General features: G+C 39.8%; 1 protein-coding gene across 1 annotated transcript; it reads left to right on the top strand.

Annotated features, from left to right (window-relative positions):
- The first annotated feature begins 204 nt into the window (after positions 1–204).
- Positions 205–18231, top strand: LOC119783678 (E3 ubiquitin-protein ligase RBBP6-like). The gene is made up of 20 exons (XM_038285306.1): positions 205–1284; positions 2637–2736; positions 2855–2894; positions 5129–5170; positions 5267–5355; positions 5453–5549; positions 5671–5813; positions 6237–6409; positions 7736–7839; positions 7934–8550; positions 8664–8727; positions 9634–9691; positions 9779–9827; positions 9904–10227; positions 10323–10418; positions 10806–12384; positions 13472–14043; positions 14176–14246; positions 14345–14432; positions 16404–18231. The coding sequence occupies exons 1-20, from the start codon at positions 1119–1121 to the stop codon at positions 17365–17367; spliced, it is 5436 nt and encodes a 1811-aa protein (XP_038141234.1). The 5' UTR covers positions 205–1118; the 3' UTR covers positions 17368–18231.
- The last annotated feature ends 488 nt before the right edge of the window (positions 18232–18719 follow it).

The following is an 18719-nucleotide window of genomic DNA, read 5'->3' as shown; positions in this document are numbered from 1 at the left end:
GTGGATACATAAATTAATTAATAAATAAATAGTCTTTCTTGTAGTTTCTTATTTTTTTAGCCAAAGGCGCTTCCGTATTTTTGTAATTATTTGTTGGATTAAAGCACACATTTTTCTCAGAAAGAGGAACGGAAATAAACGATTTTTTCAGAAATGTGTGGCGTCATTCTCAAATCCAATTTCATTTCCGCCACAACCGAACGCTTCTTACTTCCGGTTCCGTCTGACGCCATTTTGATGAAACAGCGAGGATTGGAGGACCGTTGACCTATGAAATGGATTTTATGGATTAGAAGTGAATAGTAATCTTGATAATTCCATTTTTTTGTTTTTCTCGAGGAAATTATCGTCGAAGTGAACCATTTTCTCCTTATTCGTGTAACGGACGGATTGAGAAGACCGCGAGGCTGCGGACCCGGCTGCTAGCTGTTTGCTTTTGTTAGGCCGTTGGTGTGTTGCAATGTGTTGAGGACCATGCTAGTTTGCAAATATACGCAACCAACGACTTCAGAAAGACATGTCAGGATCGGATAGTATCGTGAAAAGACTATTCTTCGGGAGTTTTTCTTCTTCTTTTGTTTTCTTCGGCCGAGACTTTTTGCGGGATTCGTTAGTCTTCGAATAAAAAGGGACTGCACCAGAAAAGACTTTGGCTCAGGAAAGCTAAGGGCCGCTGCTGCTGCTGCCTGAGCGGCTTACGGCGCTTTGAGCTTTCCCTCAAGGACAATTCACCAAGGACTTGGTCTCATTTATAAAACAGCATAACAGAGATACACTGTTCTGCATGAACAATCTTGGATTTGTTGGCATTACGAAATGATTTAATGGACTTTAAAGGACTGGCGGGGCGCGCGGTGCCTCTCGTTGGCCCTTTGGCCTCATCCTTCATACGTTTTTCTTTGGCACTTATTTGAAAAAGGCTCTGTTTTCCTCTTCGAGCTGAGCCTTTCCTCATTTTAGCAATTTATTTTGTCAAGAGTGTTTCAGCAAACTGAAAGGGTTACAAATTAAACATTTAGCCTCATGTGTTCAGTGTTGACGCTGTTTTTTTTTTATTACATAACAGATCTGTTTTTTTCATTTAGCTGTGCTTGAGGTTATAAATAGACCTGTGAAAAATGTCGTGTGTTCATTATAAGTTTTCTTCCAAACTGGACTATAACACAGTCACTTTCGATGGGCTGCATATTACGCTTAGCGAGCTTAAGAAGCAGATAATGGCCCGGGAGCGGCTCAAGGCCACAGACTGCGACCTGCAGATCACCAATGCGCAGACTCGAGAAGGTACTTTTAAGTGGTTAACACATTACTTAGTTAACTTAAGAGATTTATCATGCAAAACATGTTGGAGAAAGAAATCGTGATTTGTGCTTCTGATTAAGAATTGATTAAAAGTCTCAAAGCAGGTCTACGTTTTACATGTATATTATTGTATTTGAAATGTTTTTTGTTTTGTTTTTTTCTTTCATGAAAGTGGCCTATTTTACAAATTCTTTCATGTTGAGAAACACAAGAGTGGAGGAAACCAGTAGTCATTAAAATATTGAACTCTTGCTTTAAAGAATTTTTCCACAAGCACTTTTTGTACCCTATCTGTGTTTATTTTTTTCTGATCTTATTTCCAGGGCTGCAACTAATGATTATTTTGCTAATTGATTAATCTGTCTATTATCGTAGACTTGGACAATTTTATTAATTTCGTTTTGTACAGCTTTCATGATATTTCCATTCCTTATTTCGATTAATAATCAGATATTACAAAAGTTTTTATTTTATTTACAGAATTAAAACAGTAGGAACTAAAGATCTTAAATGTACAATATTAATACATATTTTTACTATTTGGTATATTTCTTCCTATAAGTGGGTTTCTAGATCAGCATCGGTATGTTTTAAAGTCTGTATATTCCAGTTAATGTTTGATCAATTACTAATTTAGTTGGCGATTATTTCAAAAATAGGTCAATCTGATTAATTGTTTCAGCCCTTTTATCAACTCAAAATAGCTCCACGCTACTTCCTGTGGAATATGGGTATAATGTCCATGTAAGCTGCCACATCCACTATTTTATCATTTGAAGAGCTTAGGATGAAGTTGTCAAATATATAGACAAATAGAGGTAAAGGAATTTGATTTGTTTTCTAAGATATTTCAAACTTCATTTCCTTCGTATTTGTAGAGATACCAGACCAGTGTTCATGGCCACAGCTGCTTATGAATGCTGCTCAATTCCTCCATACTACATTATTTTTGTAGAGGAGAAATCAGTTTGTATCTTTATATATACAAGGAAGTTTTACCTGCAGGTCTCAATTTTTTGTCCAGTTCAGTTTTGATTGGTTAAAAATGGGTAGAAAATAGAAAATTTTAATCAACAACCTTGAAATAACTTATAGAATAGGCAGGAGATGGATTTTGTTAATGCAGTGTCATTTTGAAAAATACAATTTGAGATGGGTCCATTGTGTAAAATGGACATTGAAAAACATTTCAGTATCATCACAGTTTTGGCAGACGGATGGACGAACATTTTTTTTGTTTCCCAGTTCTGTCGTGCTATTGATACTGGTAAATGTCCATTTGTCTGCCTGTCTAAAGAATTTATGTTTTTATTGATTGCTTTTGTGTTCCAAAGAGTACACAGATGATGAGGCACACATCCCGAAACACTCTTCTGTCATCGTCCGCCGGACTCCGATTGGTGGAGTGAAACCTGCTGGCAGGACGTTCATTGTGTGAGTGTATTTGTTTTCCAAAAACCCTCTTTATTTTTGCTATTTTCTTAAGGTTTGTGATTTGCAGTTCAAAGCATTACACGTCATCAGCTGATGTTTCCGCCTTTTGTTTTTGCAGAGATCGTTCTGAAACAGCTGGGGTTGGATCTTCTATACCCGTATGTAAAACAAACCCAGAACAACACTTTGTCCTCCTCCTCACCTCTCTCTCTGTCCCACTCTGTCTGGCTTTAGTCATCTCTCTTGAGAACATTCTGTCAGCCAAAATCCAGTTGAATGAATATTCTGTTCACTTTGTGTTGACAATATTTTGCTGTTCTTGATGCCAACCTTGTTTATTCCATGTCTTTTTGTCCAGGGCTTGTCACCACAGATTAAATAATTTGTTTCTCTGAAAGTAACACTTTATTTCTATTTTTGGAAATGACCATTTTTAAGTACGTAGCGGCAAAAAATAATAGTGCTAAAGAAACAAATTAACCATTTTGTTTCTCTGCATTGAAGTGGTTGTTGAATTGTTCCCAGAGTTAAAATATTTGAACTCTTCTGTGTTTCATAATGAAGTGGTTCTGTAGCCTGCTTTAAGGCCAATGTTTCAAGGTATTTGTAAGAAGAAAAAGAAATGTGGTACTTTTGTATTGATAATTTCTTGTCATTGTTGTTTTCTGTGAAAATACTTTAACTGGGTTTAAAAGCCCAAGGAATTAAAGTTTCTGAGATCAATTGTTATTAATTTTGAATGCACTTTAAAGACTAAAGTTGTGTAAGTTATATGCTGAAATGTTTTCCACCAACACTTCTGTCAGTTTTGTCTTGTATAATTTCATCATGAATATATTCTGTTCTGCATGAAGGATGGACTGCACATACTCCTCAAAATCTATAAAACCCTCAGCTTTTACCCCGCTGAGCCTCTTTACTTTTAAGATCATTTTTATAACATTTTTCGTTTTTTTTCCCCTTTCTATATTTATAAATGACGAGGATGAGATTTTTTTTTGTTTAAAGGGGGTTAAGGTGAAGCTCTTTTTGATAAGATGCTGTAATCTGGCCATTATTTTGTAAAGTTGTGAGACAATCGCAATTTATTCAGAAGTATTCAGTGCGACAAATGCCCTGTGAATTTTCTGGAGGTCTTCTGCGGTTACTGCAGTGAGAAGCAGACTGGTGTAGTGTGTGCTGTAAGCTGCAGAACCTGTCAATAAAGTTTAGTGGTTCGGTGTCAGAACCGCTTACACCAGATCCCTGTGTGTTCCCTCCAAGGCATCCTGCAAAGTTTTATTCATTTTATTGGTTTTCTTTAAATGCTGTTGCTCCTATTGACCCCTGTTTTTATTTGTCTGTTTGCTTTTAGCCTTTTTGATAGTAGAACTTTGTGATTTTATGTTTTTCTCTGAAATTTAGAACTTATTCTATTTGAGGTAACTAACATTTTCCTCATTGTAGTAGACAGACTTTTTTTTTTTTAGGAAAGACTGGCAGATAAAACTTCCCTATTTTGTCTTATTTTAATTTAATTTATCAAATACATGGTAAACAGTTTTTTTCATATTTTCTTTTAAATTGAATTAAAAAAGAAAATTTGTAGATTGTGGTGGTTGTAAACATCAGCAGCTTCATGAATAATTTTTAAAACTTGCTAATGCTGCGGAAACAGGAATCTTAATCTTGCTTGCTGGTGAAGGACGGTCATAATTCATACAAAGCTGGTTGGCTATTATAAATTTAAAGCAAATAATTTATGAAAACTTTGGTAAACATTTACCTTTTTGGGTGTTTGATTCATAAAACTTAAACTCAAAGATATATATTTTGGGTCATATTGAGCATTTGGCTGCAGAGTTTTTATTATGGAAGTTCTGGTTTGATTGCTTAGATGTATAGGTATCACTTTACAATTAATCTCCCCTCTATAGATGGCTAATAAATTCTGTACAGATGCGTTCATTTGTCTGTCAACACTTTAATAAGTGTATTTTATGAAGTATGGACACTTAAAATATGTTTGCTAATGCTTATTTTGATCACAAGGTTATAAAAGTTACTCTGAAATGTTGAATATAAGCAACACCAGAGGAAAATGTTAAACAGCTTGGATCACGTTTGACAAGAAACTGTGTTTTGTTCCTTGCTTACCTGTAATTAATGCTTAATTAACTCTTACGAATGAATTATAAAGTGTTTACAGATTAATATATTTATCAGCCATCTATTAGGGCAGCTAATTGTCAAGTTGGATCCATGCCTGTTAGATGTGTTGAAAATATGCTTCTGTTGTGAACACTTGAGTGGACTGGACACAGATGTGGTGAACTGTGGGCTATCATCTTCCAGAATGTGTCGGGTGGATGAGTTAACATTTTTAATCTGTATAATTTTGATTCCCCCACAGACGGATTCTTCCCCTTCTTTGACTGTTGCTCAGCTGGCTAAGGTACTGTTTTTTTTTTTTTTTTTGCGTGGTCACTTTAGGACAGAATTATATTTTCCTTCTGGTTCATTATTTGCATGTTGTTATTATGTACTTTAGACCCCAAACCTGGTTGATGCAAATGCTTCAGAGGAGGACAAGATTAGAGCCATGATGACTCAATCAAACCATGAATATGATCCAAGCAAGTCAGTAAATGGACGGTTTTCTTTTTTAACCAGGCTCATCTAGATTGAAAGTTGTTTTTGTGTGTAGAGATTAACTAAAGTTGAAATTTTTCTTTAGCTACTCCAAGAAAGCAGTTGGACCCCCACCACCTTATTATACCTGCTATCGTTGTCACAAGTCTGGCCACTACATCCGGCATTGCCCCTTGCTAATGGTAGTAAAAGCTTTGAACATATTAAGTAATATCAACTCTTTATCACACAACTTTCTATCAAGAATCAAGGTGTTGTCAAACTTGTAACAGCAGTGTTTATTGTTTTGCATTTTTTTGTTAGATGCAGGATAAAAGTGTGGAGGGGCCCAAACCAGTCAGGATCAGTAAGGGTATACCGCAGAGCTTCATGGTGAAAGCTGACCCAAGTGCCAAAGGAGCAATGTTGACAAGCACTGGAGAATATGCTATACCTGCCATAGACGCGTATGTCATGCATTGATTTATTTTTTAAATTTTTAGGGTTGCATGATTTTGAATTTTTTGCCAATAACTGATACTGATATTTTGTGTTCTTTAGATGTAGTTAGTTTTCTTCCTCCTATCCTAGGAAGTCATTTCAAATAGCAGTTCACCTATCGTTTTCTAAAACACATGACAATTTTAGTTCATCATCCCCCCTTTGGTAGTCTGGTACATTTGTTGGCTGCATGTGATCCAGTGAAGCTGCATGCATAAATCTCGAATAGGAATCCTAGAATTGCTGATGTTTCATATTTAGTTTTAAAAATTAATAAAGATACCGATCACAAAGTGCATCCTTACTTATTCTAAATCAGTTATTTCTCATTGTCTCAATATTTTGCCACAAATGAAACCCTTAAAAGGATTTTAAAAATGTCTCAATAGGGAGGCTTACGCTCAAGGGAAAAAGGAACGACCTCCATTCGTTCCCAATGATCAGTCGTCATCAGAAGATGATTCAGACCCGATCCCAGATGAACTCCTCTGTCCGATCTGCAATGACCTGATGACTGATGCTGTAGTCATACCCTGTTGTGGAAACAGTTACTGCGATGATTGTGAGTCGTTTATCAGCTATATGTCCTACTGGTGTTACACCGATCTGTAGTTTATGAATAGTCGCATTCTGTCATTATTTTGTGTGATCTTGCTCCCTGCCTCCGTAATGTGATTAGTTTAACTCTGAAAGAAAGAATCCTTTTTATTCTACAATAAAAACTGGACCGATATGAATTAGAGATGAAGTTCTAACAGCACTTCACCCACTACATGTGTAGCTTTATTAATCTAATTTAAACCCATTGTTCATAATTCAAAATAGAGCTATATGTAAATTAAGCAGTTTATAGAGAGCAAACAAACCAACTTTTTGTACATTTAAATACATAAAAATTGAAAGATTTGGTTTATTTTAAGGCCGCTCAATTTATGAATATCAAAGTAAAAAAAATTTTTTTGCCAGTACATATTCAGGGTCTGTTTTTGATCAGGGACAGTGCTTATGATCTCAGAGGGTATAAAATCTTCAGAAAACCAAAAAACAAGAAAAAATGTAAAAACATTGTATTTCTTTTGTTGGGGTTGATGTATGAAACAAATTAGATCAGGAGCTAAAAGTTTGTACAACATTAACGAGGTTTAAAAACATGTTTAAGAATAATACCATAAAAAATTATGAAAGGCGAATGCAATTACAAGCAGTACGATATTGGCTGCCTTACATTTTTTTTTCTTTTTTCCTAAAAAAAAAAAAAAAGCTATTTTTGTAGAATAATAATTTTTCCTAAAATCATACGTTAGTATGTATTATAAACAGTAGCCATCTATTAAGCTTTTTTCTTTGCTTTCTAGTCCAATGTTAATTGGCTTTGGAGGGTGGGCATTATAAGCTTCTGCCAATACACCCTTTTTCAGACAGTTTTATGTTAAATAGATATATGCTGTCTTTATTATATACTTGTATTTCTGAAATAAACAAATTTGAATTAGCTTTATCAGTTATTCTGTTAAGTAAGGATTGTACCAGTAACCAGAAAAGCTGCATTGAGGCTTGTCCTAGTGTTGGTTTGAGTCTGTAGTTTTAGTTTTGTGTATTGGTTGGAGAGATCTGAGCATGGATAATCCCTGCTTGATTTGAAAGTCATTAAAGTCAAACCAAAGGTAGAACCTTAAATTGGTCCAACAGACCAATTAGTTAATAATTCTAGAGTCTCTTATTTATCTCACTTGAGACAGTGAAAATCACATAATTCATTTTATAGTTCTTAATTCTTCCCATTAGTCTGTTATGACGTCTTGATGTTTACCTCACCTACTACTAACACAGCTGAACAGGTTAACGAAAGGTGATCATTAACAATTCATTGTTTATTGCTTGTTTTCAGGTATCAGGACTGCATTGCTGGACTCAGAGGAGCACATTTGTTACTCATGCAAACAGTCAGATGTTTCACCTGATAATCTCATTGCCAACAAGTTTCTCCGACAGGTAATGAATTTAGCTGAAAACTTTTCAGGGCATTATGTGGATGTACTTTAAACTGTTTTGAAACATTCTGTAAAACCTTGACTTATCATTTCAGGCTGTGAACAACTTCAAGAACGAGACTGGATACACCAAACATGGACGGAAGCAGCTGCAACATGCAGCTCCTCCTCCACCTCGCCCACAATTGGTCAGGCCTTTGCAGTCCAGACAGCAGGACCCCCTCCTGGTCAATGCTGCTAACCCCCCTTCAGTAACTGCACCATCAGTACCTCCTAAAGTAGAAGTCCCACTCGCTGAACTGTCTGCTGCTGCCCCTCTGGTTTCTGCTCCTCCTCCTGTTGCCAGCACCGCTTCTACTCCTCCCATTTCTACCACAACATCTGCGCCTCCTCCCGTTTCTACCACAACATCTGCGCCTCCTCCCGTTTCTACCACAACAACTTCACCTCCTCCCGTTTCTGCCACAACAACTGCACCTCCTCCCGTTTCTGCCACAACTGCACCTCCTCTCGTTTCTACCACAACAACTGCACCTCCTGACGTTTCCACCAGCTCCACTGCTCCATCTACTCCTGAAGCCTCAACAGCTCCTGCCACTCCAAGTCCTCCTCATGCTGCTGCTGCTGAACACAAGGAGGCCTCCCCAGTCCCTGCTGCTGACTGCCATTCACCTGTGGTCTCAAACAGGCGAGGCGAACCACCCCCACCAGGGTAGGTTTAGTCAAGGATGTGCGTTTGTCTGTAACCACAAGAGTTTTAAACATGCAACAGTTTTTAATATTTTTCTGTTTTTTGTTTTGTTTTGTTTTGTTTTTTTCAATTAGGGACACTGATCCAGAACCTACTGTGAACCGACCTTCTTCTGGAACCCCTGAAAGAAAATCACAGGTGGGTTAATCTGTTAGGCTTTGAAGTTACACTACATAATGTTTTGCTGTTGCCCTCTTTTAGAAGTAAATTCAATAACAGTTTAAAGTTTTAAATAAAGACTGCAATACAGAGGTGTGTTTTCATGGAATAGATTTATCTTTAGAAGTTACTATTAAAACTCATTTAAGTTGCAGTCTTGTAATTGAGTGCCAACCGTTTGTTGTGATTAAGCCACATTTTCCTCAAGACTTTTTTTTCCTCCTTACATTACCAAACAAATAAATAAACTATTCATCTCAAAGGCTTTAGGTTCAGAAATATTGAATGTCAAGACACCCAATCGGTGGAATGAGAGATGATTTTAGCTCAATCTATCATGATGAAGACTTGGTCAGGATGTTTCTGAAGTTTGATGCTACTACCCAGAGATTCTCTAAAGACTGAAACCCTTCTAATTCCAACATGATCCCTACCTAAAACCTTAAAAACCAATAGTTTTAAGGCTGCTGCAGTTTTATGAAATGCTGGAAGGGTTGTTAGAAAATCTGGTGGAAATAAACTCCTTTGTGTAACCTTGAAGCTTTACAAGTAGATAACAGAAGAGCAGTTAAATGACGTTTGAAAAGCAAAGTCTGGCTTTATGCCGCAAAAGGCCACAATGAACAGCAGGCATTCCTGGGTAGAAAATGGTAATACTTAGTAGCTTGGAATGGCGGTTTGTTTTCTGACTTAATGATTAAACATCAAATTGTTACTGAAAATGAACTATAAAACTATTATTTACTAGGAGATTTTTATTCAATTAGTATTAATTCAAGACAATTAATATATGTATATTTAAGATCACATTTTGATAAAAACCTATCTGAGAACTGCACACATTAACCTGTGAAATGTAACTGGTTTTTAATGCCTCTGCCACAGAGCTATAGCTTACCTGTCATTGGCCACCTGCCGCCTGCAAGACAAAATCATCCATCAGGTAGCTGTTTTCTTTATTTAATATTAGACTTTTTAATATCTAAAGATTATATCAAACAGCCACTGAACTGAGTCTCCTCTCTGTTAGGCCACCCAACAAGATCCAACCAGTCTCACAGAGGTGGAAACAGACACTGGTAAGACCTTTTCACATGTTAGTCTGTCTCTTTAAACTATAGGAGACCTAACTCTTAATTTTATTTTTCTTCTCAGGTACAGGACTAGAGGAGAGCATCCCTCCTCTCATATGCAAACGGCTCCTCCCCCTGCACCCATTCCTCAAGTGTACCCAGCTGCCTTATACCCACCGGTACCGCAGCCCTATGTTCCTCAGTACAGCTCAGGGCCTGGTCTCATCCCTCCTCCTACCATCAGTTTCCAACCTCAGCCTGTCTATGCTCCTGGACCACCTGGGCTTAATCCCCCCTGGGTCCCTCCTGGTGCCCAGCCCCCTCTCATGCCATTACCACCATCCCTGTCACAGCCCCCACTCTCGAAAGAAGACTTCTACAGACAAAGGCACCATCGACAGGACAAGTATGCTTTTAATTGAGAAAGCTATGGTGTTAAATTTAAGCCTATTGTATGAAAGCAGTACAAGTAATTTTTATTTATTTTTTTATCAATTACAGAGTCACTTCAAAATTGGATGAGTTCACTAAAGATTTCCATTTAGAACTCATAAAATACAGAAATGCCTCTAAGAGACAACGACGATCTTATTCCAGGTAAGCTTCATTATATAAGCTTTTTAACAGCAGTTATAGTTGTATAATTGTAATTATTCAAAAACACAATTTTATAAATTGAAGAAGCACTTAATTTTGGTCACATTACAGGTAACTTTAAAAAGACATTACATTTAATCCCTCCAGCCCTTTAGTTGAAGTAACATGCTTAGAGTGGGTTTGTCTCCACACAAAGGAAAATAGTTGAAACTAGCAAGGCTGAGGAGGAGTTAGCTTTCAAGGTCATGAAAAAACTGAAACCTAAAAGTGAAATTTTTCTCCAATTGGTCTTTACTAATCTAGGCTTTTGGTTTTGGTTCGGCTTGTATTGTTTTTTTAACTATCAACATTCTAAAACAGTTTTTTTTCCTCTTAATTTCTTTGTAGGTCCAGGTCATTCAGCCGCTCTCCATTTAGCCGCTCACCATTCAGTCGCTCTCCGTATTCTCGCTCTAGATCAAGATCTAGAACCCGATCCAGGTCTTACTCTCTTTCTCCCAGTCGATCCCGCTCTCGATCACATGGCCGGTCCTATCCCCGTTCCCCTTATTCCAGACGTAACGGGCGCAGCTACGGACGTTCAAGGTCCCGATCGCGTTCCAGGTCTTACATCTACCGCCGTTCTGGCTCGCCACGCTCTCCTCTGCCCTATCGAGGAGGAGGCTGGGATCCTGCCGAAGCTCCCAGACCCTACAGATCTCGATCGCGATCCCGCTCCCCTGGCGGCTACCGGAACCGCAGCCCTGGTGGAAGAAAGCCCCCTCCTCGCGAGTTGATGGCATATGAGCTAAAGGGACATAGTCCTGCGAGTCATGATCGTTGGGAGAGAGAAAGATATCGACAGTGGGAGAAGGAATACACAGACTGGTACAACAAGTACTACAAAGAGTTTGACAATCAGCATCCCCCTCTGCATCACCGAGGTCATGGCAGCAGAGACCGAGAACGGGAGAAGGTATCGGCATCCACCAGAGACTATTCACCCCAGGGAAGAGGCAGGCGGGGGAAGGAGGAGCGAGGTGGCCCCCCTCATAATCCTCCATCCTCATCTTCATCAATCGCCAAATCCAGCACTAAAGTCATAAAGCCGAAGAAAATCAAAAAGAAGAAGTCTGGAGAAGAACCGGAACAGTCCCAGCAGAACCTGGACAGAGGTGATGCCACTCCTGTTAGAGACGAGCCAATGGATGACATATCTTCCAATACTAAAATGCCCCCCATGTCCTCGAGGCCTCCGCCTTCAAGTGGTGCTGCTACGCCCAAAGCAACATCTTCTAAAGCTGCAACCACACCAGCTAAACCGGCAGCCAAGTCAACATCCAAGACCCAGGCCGATGAAACCAAGAAGGACAAGGGCCTGAAAGTAAAAGCTAAGGTAAAACCACAGATTGCAAAGACAAAAAGTGAGAAGATTAAGAAAAAGCCTGGAGAAGGAATGACGACCACCAAGAAGGACTCCTCAGCCACCTCGTCGGCTGTCAAACTGGTGAAGACTATCAAGAACAAGCCAGATGATGCTTCCAACTCAGCCGCACCTAAGAAAGATAAGCCTAGAAGCTCTGCAGTGAGGCCTGCCATGAAGACTCCGCCTACATCTTCCCAGAATCAGCCTTTACCTCACCACTCTCTGCATGAAAGCCCCCGATCAAGCCACGATTCACAAAGCAGGAGAGAGCCCTCAAAGACTGCTGGTATCCCTTCTCTGCTCAGAACTTTGGTCCATCCAAGACCTCCATCCCCAGGGGACAGTCGCAGGAGGATGGGAGAGGACTGTCGCCCTTTACTCGGACCCCCTGAGAAGCTGAGGAGAGTGGAAGGAGGGGGCAGCATTTCCCACTCACACCTCCATACAAACCCATTTCACAGACTGCCACCTCCCTCTGACAGGCCCAGTCCGCTCCCCCTGCCAGGGACTCGAGATCTGGGACGAATAGATTCAGATCGAGGACCTCTTCTGGACGCTCAGGTGAGTTTATTACAAATATTTCAGTTTTTAGATGAACCGGGGGGGGGGACAGGTGAGCTGTTTGCAACTTTTAGAAACTTCCCTGCTCCAGCACACCTGAATTGAATTGAAGAATTTCACTTTCAGTATATCAGTAGTCCTGCAGAGTCCTGATAGAGAGACATTTACTTGACTCAGGTGTGTTGGAAAGAGGATGCATCTAACAGTCAACATTTGGCTCCCTCCCTTCCTCTGGCTGTGTGTCCTCTGTCCCTCTACTGCTGCTTGTCCAGTGACACAGTGACACTGGGTTAGCATTATTGATATCACCAGTGCAACGAGAATCAGGAAAGTAAACAATGGAGAGCAACATTGAAGGGAGCCAGTGCGTAGTTGGTGTTCTTTGTTGGATTCTTCTGTCCATCCAGATCCCTCTTACCGGTGCTGTGCCATATTTATCGAATATAAACAGAGTTGTTTTGGCTTGTTAAATCAGACGCGACTGGTGTTGCGATGCATGTTTGTTGGGCTCAAATGTATCACATAAATTAGCGGGTTGACAAGGCTCTGATGCTCCCACCGTATGCTAAGCGGAGCATAGCGTTTGAAGGAGATTTTAACCCGGGTCGTTTGACGTGGTTAGTCGCTGGCTGTGAGCTGTTCCCACTGATTGTTCCAGAGTTTAAACAGGTTTTTTAGGCAGTGGGAAAGGGGTATATATTTTAAGGTTGTAACTGTAGTGTTATGCCAATTTAAATGTTTCTGTAAAAGGTTGCAAACATTTCCTTATCTGGGACAACCTGTTATAGACGGACTGCAGGACAAAACAGCAGCTTTACTGTCCTCTGTCGCCTCGACAAAGCATAGCCTGATGCACATTAAAAGAAGGTGCACTTAAAATCAAAGAGCAGCTAAATAAAATAGAAAAACTTGTTGCCTTTTGTTTGTAAAATCTTTTCTGTCATTTTTAGAATATAACCTGGATATTTTTGGGTATGATACATTAACTGTTTGGGGGACAATTTTAATGTCATTTTTAGTTTCCAATCATGGATGCTGTTTTTTTTTCTTTTTTTCTGAAAATTAAGGAATGTTTTTTTCCCAACAGAAACCTATGAGGAGGATCAAACTAAACAGAGATCTGGGCAGAAGAGGCAGCAGTGAAACGGCACCTTCAGACAAAACCTCTGAGAAATCTTCCTCTGGCTCAGATCGATCAGCTGCTGCTCATGGCTCTGAGGGAGACAGACACAAAAGTACATCAGAGGCAGGTGGAAGGAAGGAGCCGTCGACCTCGGTGGATAAAGTAGTTACCAGGGAGCGGCCAAGCAGCGCTGGTGATAGGCACCGTGGCTCTGATAGGGAGCAGGTCAAAGAGCGGGATAGGCCCTCTGGTTCGGACAGAGACAGGGATTCAGGCTTCAACAGAGAGAGGGAAAGGCCCTCTGGGTCAGGGAATCAAAAAACTTCCGATGACAGAGATGAAGAGGCGGATAAGGTGGTAAAGGCTGAGCGAAAAAACCCCAGCAGCGGAAGCTCAGCAGGTCGCTCTGTCTCTGTGGATAAAATGACGATTGGAGAAAAATCTGCTAGTAGCAGGGAGGTGGTAGATCAGGAGAAACCAAGTGTGTCCTCCAAGGAGAGAGCGGATGGCTCAGAGAGAGCTGCTCAATCTGACAGGTTATTATAAACGTCTCACTCTGCTGATTGTCATTCTGTTGTGTATTCCCATGCTTGATAGAAACATTATATCATGGATCCTTTTGTGAACACAGTTGTTGTTGAATGTAATTATATTGCCTGTTCTCCCAGGAGTCGATCCAAAGACAGAATGGAGAGGAGTGCCCCCTCAGGAGAAAAACCAGCTGCCACTCAAAAAGAAGGTAATTAAGAGCTCCATGAAGTTCAGCTCTAAGAGCTGATTGGTTTTGTTATCTTTTTTAAATGAAAATGTTCATAAAACCTTCCTGCTGGCTTACAGGAATCAAAGATGGGCAGGAGATGGCTGTAAAAAGCAAACCCAGGATCAGTCGCAAGGCTGTTTCAAGCCAGGTCATAATCTCCTCCAGGTGAGTCTGTTTGACAGTGTTACCAAGAAAGTTTTTTTTTTTTCAATGTCTCTAGCCTTTCTGGAGAATTTCCCACATTCGTGAGCATGGTCAGGATAAACCTGGGTCCACATAATAAAACCCAAATTTATCATTGCAACATCACTACGAGGACTGGAATGAATGTTGGCTAATTACTAATTCAGACTTTGTGCTGAACCTCCCATGTCAAGAGGATCGTGTTTGCAGCCAATTGAAGGTTTAATACCAGCATTATCCCATATTTTAGCCATGTTCATCAGCTCTGATCAACTTCCCTGTTGAATAGACCGTAACATGCTGCCACCATGATTTGTTTTTATAACCTTGATCTTCATTATTCTCTAACAAACCTGTTTTCAGAACAGATCAAGTTACAAATATGTAATTTGGTTGGACTTTGTTTTATTTTGGGGTATCAGAGTAAAGGCTGCTGAGTTTCATTTAGAGATGCACTGATCCAATACTTGGATCAGTTATCATCTCTGATATTGGTCAATTGTTTTGTTGTTGATTTGATATTGGATATTGATTTGATATTGGATATCCAATACAGTGTAATTTGCATGGAACTGCTATTTCTTTCTTTCTACTGCTTATTTATAAATTAACAATAGAAATTGCATTTGTGTTAATTTCTTACTACTTTCTTTTACAATGTTTATTTTAAGGCTAAAGCCTTAACTCACATGGCAAGATTTATGGTTCATTCAACAGTTGCATCACATTGGCATCAGATCAGTTAAAAATGGATCAGTGCATCGCAAGTTTAGTTAGGTAACCCATTTAGGCCTAAAACGCCTGGAAAAAACACCTTAAAAACCTATGGCCGATTTTAAAAAATACCCCTAAAACCTGAAGTTTTTCTGTAAATTCAGCAACTGTGTCAACGCCTAAATTATTGATATCTCAGCTTCTGTAGCAGATAGAACTCAAAATATATTTTATCTTTGAAATTCTTCCAAAAAAAAAATGGGAAAAGCAGTAATCAAAAAAAAAAAAATTCAACCTTTTATTTTTTCCATATGTGATCATGTCTTCATTGAGAATGTGCAATATAAAACGTTTTCAAAATAAAGAACAAACATTACATAAATAACTATCTGATGATTACTTATTAACAGTATTATTATGCATATTAATGCATATGTCTGTGTTATAAATTGCATACAACCTACCTCCAGATGGCCACAAATCTGTCCCGGGACATATTTTGGGGGAACTGCGTCCTGAAGAGAGGTTTACATACACAGCCCAATAAATGTCTTCATCTCCGTCACAGTCACGGGTGACCACTTTGCCATCTTTGCTCTTGTTGGAGTTTGGTTTGTTTGGTCACTGTACCTATTCGTCTCGGTAACTAGATGCATCCAAAGTTCTTCATTAAAAATATGCTCAAATGCCTGCAGCGGTGTGGCGTCTGCAGGCAAATCAACTTTCACTCCAGGTGTGCGGTTGAAAACACTCCGTGCATTGCGGTGGTAGTTCGATTGGTTCAGCGCGTTCAAAGTCATCATTTTCATCTATACCGTCATCAAAGCCGACACACTCCTCAAAATCACTGCCTTCCGACAACTCTTCTCTGTCAAACTCCTCCATGTTTGCTTGAAAAAAACTTCTTTCTTCTTGCTTGACTTATATGCTCTCCCGGCGTCAATGGTAGAATGACGCAACAGCACCCCCGGCTTGAATGGTAGAAATGCGGTAATGCTTTCCCGGCCTAAATGGGTTAAAGAAAATGTTTCTTTAACTTTATCATTCATATACTTTGTTTTTAAGCATGGTAATACATCTGAAAAACAAGAAAGTTGGTGGCTTATTTAGATGCTAGAGGATTATATAAACATGTAACAAGCTGTTAGATGTTTATCAGATTTGTTTAGTATTGCTTTTAAGAGTTTTGTTTTTCAAAGCAAATAATGTTCTGCCGTTTCCTAAAATGTTTTTCAACAGGTCAGTGCAGGAGAAAAAGCCCGACTCAAACAAAGACCAGAGGAAGAGTGCGTCCTCTAAACCTGCTGAGCAGCCTCCGACCAGTCCTCTGAAAAGCCGCAACCGGAGCCCGAGTTTCAGCCCACCGCCCAGCCCAGCTCAGGACGAGCCGCTCATTCAGCCTCCTCCCCGCTCTAAGTGGGAGAGAGAGGATGACGAGGAAGAGGAAGGACAGGAGAATCCCACCCTGACGACCAAGGATCCTTCGCCGCCAGCCCAGAAAATCCGAGCAAGTGAGGGACATCATGATGCATCGAAACCTGTTAGAAATGAAGGCTATGAGGCTGTAAAGGAGGAGAAGAAGGGATCAATCAAAGAGGAGAAGAAAATAAAGACACAGAAGGAGGACAGTAAGGGAGGCAGGACGGCACAAAAAGACTCGGACAAACCACGCAAAACGAAATCTGTGAGGGAGGAGAGCAGAGTAACAAGAGAGGAGAAAAGACCTTCAGCTAAAGAGGAGGAGAGGAGAGGTGGAGCGAAGGAGGAGAGGGCTCCAGAAGGAAAAGCAGTCAGAGAACGTGAGGAGAGTCGAAACCCAGAGCCAAGGAGACAGCGCCTGTGTTCCGACCTGACCCGCGAGACCGACGAGGCCGCTTTCGTGCCAGACTACAGCGAGGGGGAGGGCTCCGAGCCGGAGCGAGGCCGCAGCGGCAGCCTGACCCGTACTCTAAGCCAGCCCTCCCACAGCCGCTCGCCGAGCAACCGAAGCGGCTCAGCCAACACCACTGACAAGAAGAAGAAGAAACACAAGAAGCAAAAAAAGCGCAAGAAGCAAAAGAAACACAGCAGCCAGGACAAAGAAAAAGACCCCAAACAACACAAGAGCAAACACAAGAAGAAGAAACACAAAAAGAGCAAAGACAGAGAGGTGGAGGAAGAGGAGGATGAAAAGGAAAAACAAGAGGAGGAAGCTCCATGCTAACACCTTTGCCAAAAATCCTGCAATACCTAAACTGGAAAAGTTTAATTTCCTTTTATAAGAGAATGAATTAGAAGGTGTTTCTGGAGGAGCTTCTGACTTCAGCTCCAAAAGCAGCTCCAGGGAAGCTGCTGGAGTCTCTGACCTCTTTGGCCGCTCAGGAGAGACGCCATGGAGCTCTGCTTTCACCAACCAGTGTCTGACCACAACAGACTTGCTAAACACAGCAATCAGTGTCATCCATAGGAACAACACACACTGTACTCAGGGATATGGTTGCATCTCGTAGAAGATTCGCTGCTTCGTTCGCTTTGATCAGTTTGTACATAGAGATTTGCTTTACATTTCTGTTTTTCCTCTCTGTCTGCTTTTCAAGGCTCAACTATCATTTATCTTATTCACATCTATTTTCTTTGTAAAAGAGTCACCTTGGGGTTTTGCATGTTTTAGCACTTTTGAAAATTCAAATTCTCAACCCTAAAAACAACAGCTTTTTAGTTTATGGAAGTGCTATTTTTTTTTTTTTTTTTTATCCAATCTGAATCTACAGTTGCTTTCCCCAAAAACAAGGATTTGCAACAACTGAATAACCTGATAAGATGTCCTTTGGAAGTAAAGTTTATTTAGCTAAAATGTTTGACATTTCTGGTGTTCTTAAAGTGAAAGCAGACAACTGTGTGTTTAGACCACACTGGATTGTGTAAATCAATGGTGTTTATTTAATGACGAACCAGTCTTGAAAGGTTTATGGTTCCTAAGGTACAGATGCCATCAGAGAATGTTTATGTGGATGAAGCTGGTGTGAAAATGATACCTGTTCTATGAATTGTTCTGTTTCTTTTTTTAATAAAAAAGTTGTGAACTCGATATCGTTGTTTCATCTTCATTTAAAAGACATTTGCATACGTAGATACAAGTTTAACCTGTACCCAAGCTGTTTACACCTCAATCCTAAACTTAACCGTTAGCAAAATAGAGATGAGGATTTGCAGATCTAATATATTTATAGTAAATGGGGAGTCTTTGAAGATCTAGCAGACTTTCCGAAAAATATAACTTGAATTTATCATCAAAAGAATGACATTAAAATAATCAGTTAAGTCTTTAAAACTTCCTTTCCTTGGAAACGTGGGTATATTTATGCGTTTTCCACAAATAACATGCTATAAAAACCCTAGGAACAGGATATTTATTAGTTAAGTTGTGTTTTATCAAAAGGTTCTATATCTGGCTCTAAATTACTGATTTAGATGGAGTATGGGATAAATGGCTCTTACAACTGGCTCTCAGACTCCACATCTTTACACCAGAAGCCCTTTCTGATGGAATCAGGATTTAAACCCTGGTTCCCTGCA

This window comes from Cyprinodon tularosa, unplaced genomic scaffold, assembly GCF_016077235.1.
Source record: "Cyprinodon tularosa strain WSP-4 unplaced genomic scaffold, ASM1607723v1 ctg21, whole genome shotgun sequence".
Lineage (NCBI taxonomy): Eukaryota > Metazoa > Chordata > Actinopteri > Cyprinodontiformes > Cyprinodontidae > Cyprinodon > Cyprinodon tularosa.
This window is presented reverse-complemented; position numbering and strand designations above follow the sequence as displayed.